The sequence below is a fragment of the Montipora foliosa genome, chromosome 6 (genome assembly GCF_036669935.1).
Source record: "Montipora foliosa isolate CH-2021 chromosome 6, ASM3666993v2, whole genome shotgun sequence".
In the NCBI taxonomy this organism is placed as follows: Eukaryota; Metazoa; Cnidaria; class Anthozoa; order Scleractinia; family Acroporidae; genus Montipora; species Montipora foliosa.
This window is the reverse complement of record NC_090874.1, coordinates 44,883,797-44,888,796: the sequence shown is the minus strand read 5'-3', so window position 1 is coordinate 44,888,796 and position 5,000 is coordinate 44,883,797. Positions and strand designations below refer to the sequence as shown.

At 37.9% G+C, this 5,000-nt stretch overlaps 1 protein-coding gene across 1 annotated transcript in view; it reads right to left on the bottom strand.

The window, feature by feature from the left end:
* The window catches only part of LOC138007476 (AN1-type zinc finger protein 4-like), a 17,713-nt gene that overhangs the window by 329 nt on the left and 12,384 nt on the right, over positions 1-5,000 (bottom strand). Inside the window, exons 10-13 of the mRNA XM_068854424.1 lie at positions 4,357-4,921; positions 3,243-3,294; positions 2,547-2,685; positions 1-504 (exon numbers count right to left, since the gene is read on the bottom strand). The exon at positions 1-504 is cut by the window's left edge and continues 329 nt beyond it. Coding sequence (XP_068710525.1) covers positions 369-504; positions 2,547-2,685; positions 3,243-3,294; positions 4,357-4,921 — 892 coding nt within the window. The 3' untranslated portion in view covers positions 1-368. The remainder of the gene's footprint in view (positions 505-2,546; positions 2,686-3,242; positions 3,295-4,356; positions 4,922-5,000) is intronic.

Below are 5,000 nucleotides of genomic sequence, written 5' to 3'. Positions count from 1 at the left end.
TAACTCTTTAACGAGAAAAACCGCTGAAATAAAAGAAAACAAGGAGGAAGAAAGTGAATAAAAACACTAACTGTTTTTATCGAGATTTGCATAACAAAGCAAACAAGAAACACATGGCTCCAAAATGAACACCTTGCAGTGCTTTTTAACATCTACCAGAAATGCAGGGAAGACAATAAACTATTAGGAAAATGTTCTCTTTGAAACAATTTAAGGAATGACATTTCCTTAAGAAACACAGGGTTTAAATTCAATTTCCAACAGAGAATACCATTTTGTATTCACTGCCAAAACACTTGGCAAATTTTCAGTTATTTACAAAAAAGTTCATTTTAGAAAATAATACACCTTTATGGATGAGGCAAGTATCATATTTTTGGCAGCTTTGGAGCTGCTACTACTGGATTGTTCTGTTCAATGATTCTTCGCCCTTCACTCTTATAGTCATATGTACAGCTGTGAGCTTCAGCATAGCGGTGTGTTGCACAGAATGAATTTCCACACCTGTGAACAAAACAAAACATAAAATTAATAAGTTAACCTTTATCACAATTATGTTGCCCTTCATAGTACTGATAGTTACTCTAAACAACTCTAACGCCCAATTCAAAGCAATGGTTTCATATTTTCCACTACTGTATATCACTGAAGTTGATCAGATTAATGCCTCTCATTCAGCCTATTACAAGCTAATTTTGATCCACTTTCTAGGTTTTGGTTTTTGGGCCAGCCAACAGTCACTGCAAACATGATTGGCCATGATAAAATGCCAAACCATTGATTGAAAGTTGAACTTAAGACAAGGCTCTTTTTTAAAACTATAACCAAAAAATGCCAAACTTCACGTTCCAAATTTAATGCTATTTTTTGAGAAAGTATCGAAATTCGTGCGGCCGCCGGCTGTTACATGTGAAATCATGTGGAACGGCCTTTGAACCGATTGTTTTGTACGAAGAAAAAGCATTTTCTGAGAGGTTTCGTAAACTATAACCACCAGCATATTAAATTTTTTAGCCTCCTTTTCTACTAGAAATACAATAAGTATGAGTGCCCAGCCGGCGACCAGGTAACTTTCTTCACTCGCCCGAAGCCAAATGTTAGTCGCCTCAGGCGACCGGGCGCCGTTAGAGCACAGCCTTGTAAGAGAATGCATAATAATTATTATTTGAAATACATGAAAGCAATGAGACTACATTTTTAGTGACCAAATTAGTTTTCTCTAATTTTTGAGGTTTGTAGCAAACACATGGATTCAAGGATGCCAGAACATCCCACAATAGCAAACTGGAACCCTTTTGGTGCGCAGCCTCTGATGAACAGTGAGCTTCACATCAGCAGCTGGACTCCAACATTATGTAAAAATACTTCAAGATCTGTTCCTGATTGTTAGTAATGAGTTGCAAGCTAATTTTGGTACAGAAGCACCATAAGAGTCCTCTGGCCCTTTTCCTCAATCTAAACATCACTTAATTTTGTGTCTAGAAAAACAGGGAAAAGCATTGTATACCCACATATACCCCTACTTATATCCCTCAAGTAAACATTAACTGTAAACAAACCGTAAATTCTTAAATAATACTAGCATATAACATAGTATTTACTGAACAGTGCAAGGGTTCTTTAAGAATTACATGAGTCAGAGCTGAGAGTTCATAATTATTCTGCAAGGAGCACTTGCTCTTCAGTGATGGCTTATTGTGAAGTACAGTACAGCTCCCCAAAACAACTGTTGGTTGATTATCGATTGACTGTCTGCCCTGGAACTATCGCTCAAGAGTCAGCCGACAAACCGTCAATTGCACCATAGAGAGATTCAAAGTACCGCTACGCATGGAATAATATTTGCTCTGCTTGTTAGCAAACTTGACAAATTGTTGGGAATGTGTTTCCAAAGTCACCTGTAGCAATTGATACAATCTTATTTATTGCTCTTGATAAAGTGTACCTAAACTAGCCAGCCAAAACTAGCAGTAATGCGATGTGAGAGGCATGGCTCTATTCTTGATTTTACATCACAAACTGTTTACAATGCAAAATGCCTTTGAAAGCATGAATGCAAAGCAGTTTGTGACATAAAATCAAAAAGGTAGGCTCATGCTATACTGCTAGTTCTGCTAAGTTTGCATGGCTTACACGGCAGAGAGAAAGTGAAATTTCGGGTAATAATGGTGACAAGTCACACGTTTGCTTTGGATGGGGAAATTAATATTAGGAGTGAAAAATGAGTGTAGGTGTACTCTAAAGGCTTACAGTTTCCCCGCTGTGAGAAAAACAGTCAGTAAGCCATTGGTAAGTCAGCGATCTGTCGGGTAACATGACGGCCAACAGTCAACCAACACTTTTTTTTTTGAGAAGTGTTCTTCACAATTACCGGCAGAAGAAACAATGGGTCAGGTATACTGCTTTAAAATTGAAAGTCATTTGTAGAATGCAATCCTATCCCTTGTCCAAGAGATAGTGAGAAGCATCAACAACTTAAAATAATTCAATGACAAGTGTTATAAACTAAGGCACCATGGCTTTTTTTTTTTCATCACAAGCCTCACCTGCACTGATAAGTAGTTGCTAAACCTGTTTTCTTTCCACAAGTAAAGCACCTAGTTTTCTTTTTCGCTGGTAACAGTTGGGGTGGTGGGTGAGGTTTTGTTTTCACTGGAGGAAGATGGTGATGGTGTGAAGGAGAATCTACAATTCAAAATTATAACACATGAATAATAATGATGCAAGCACTGTCAGTGTACACGATTAGCAGCGACAAACAAATCACTCAATTTTAGTCTTCCTTTGAACTGAGTGTTTAACAGAACAGTACTGATACATGCCAATCACAAAGAAAAAGTGAGCCAAAGAACACGTCATGTGAAGCTACGAAGTGTACCGGTACATGTTATGAGGATTCAATGCAGTGCAATGAAAACAAATGGAAAAAATGTCTGAGTACTCTAAACAGGAGTACTTATAAACTTTCACAGATTGCTTTTGTCTTTTGGGATACAAAATAAGGAGAAAGGAGAAATGAAAAAAAAAGAAAAGGAAAAACTAACATTAATAATCATTATCAATATCATCAATACTGCCAGGTATAACAAACTGAAGACACCTAGAATAACTATTATTACCCTTATTTATCTCAAAAATTACCCATTCCAGGAAAAACAACCAAACTCAGAAATTGCCTTAAATTTAAATAATGTTCAACCACAATTTGTTTTGTCCTAAATGTCATAACTAAAAGAACTTACTGTTTGAAGCATTGCCATGGGAAATTCGATATGAATATGAAAGAGAATCATTCTGAAAACAAAGGAACATGAAGTCATCCAAAGGAGTACCAATATACATACTTGACAATAATTAAATCATAAAACCATTTGAGAGTTAAAAATGCTTTGAATACGGTATTATAAGACCAGGAGAATGGAGGTCCTAAAGGTGCCAGGAAATTGAATGAAATAAAGAAAGCTTTAGATCTTTGCAGGTCTCTCTCTCCCAAATAGCTACACCAACATTTTACTTCTTCTTTCATATGAGGCTTAATGTAATTTAGGCAAGGTAAATCTCAAGCCTATGTGACATGCAACCTTTTGGGCCAAAATGGGCATGCCCTTATTTGGGGGTGCCCCAGGATCCAGCAGGGCTTGCTTGTGTGTGTTCATGCACACCCTTCCATCCCGAGGCTACTTAGTCATGGAGGTAATGTGGTGGGGTAATTGTTTTTATCCACTAGACAGTGTGTTGGTGACAGTTAGTAGCTGCTTCAGGGAGGCTCCCGCTTGCGGGTCGCCAGGAATGCCAGCTTGTTGAGCCTGGATCACAACAGGCCTCTTAATGCTAACTTTAAATCACCAGCTCCCAAGCTCATCAATTGGCAAAGAGTTTAACTTTTATATTAGCCACCATACAAACACATCTACAGAAGTTCCTTGGTCCTTCACAGTAAATGAGTCACTTATGTCTCAACATCATGGTCTTAGAGTAAACAACATTCATTACGGGCTTAAGAGATTGAGAGAGAGAAAGTGGGACCCATGTTGATATTAGCTATTTTTACATGCCCTTAAACTTCAATCAGATTGGGAACAGGCAAGAAATCAAAGGTCTCAGATGAGCTAAAAAGTGTCTAATGGAATTCAATTTAAAACACCGGGCAAGCATAAATTTGCATTATGTATGTGACCCAAAAGGAAAGAACTTAAGTCCTGTTAATGAGTAAATTAATGTTAACAATGCAGTTGGTAACTCTGAATGAGGAAATAAAAGATATTTCTGACATAAAACGGTGATGTATTTTCATCAAGTACAAGAGTATAAAAATATAAGGGAGCTCACAACAATAAGACAGCAATCTACACTTACTAAGAGTCCTGATCTTCTTCCTTCTGGAGTGGGTATTCTGTTTTCCATAACACGAATCCTTCGCAATCCACCACTTCCCGAAGTTAAATCCAGTGGATACCTCAGGTCAGAAGAATCTTCAGGAATTCTTGATTGTCGCAAACTAGCACTCCCTGCTGAATAATCTAAACTGGTGGCTCCATGAGAAGGGCTAGAGGTCCTTACTTCCTTATGGTGAGTCCCAGGTTTCGAGATACTTCCTAAAGGTTTAATATCTTTAGAGTCTTTCACAAGCTCTGAAATGGTTTTCCTCCCCTCTTTTAAAGCACTCCGTGCAAGAGTCCGACTAGAGGGAATAACTTTAGCCTCTTGGCTAGATTGCCCTAAAAAGTCTGATACATCAATTTGATTTGTCTTTCTCCTTGTGTTAACAGGTGGCAAAGGTCCCTTAGGTGCGACTCTGCTTGTTGCAGTACTTGATTGTTTTGTCGAAAAAACCTTGTCTCCACCTACTTTTGCCTTTTCAACAACTCTGAACGCAGTGTCATTAGGTTTAGAAGCACCTGATGCAGATGAAAGTTGCAGTCTGCAAAAGAGATTCAAATATTAATCGACAGAAATAATGCTTTAGGTAGATTAAGCTTGCCATCACGAGTAAACGATGA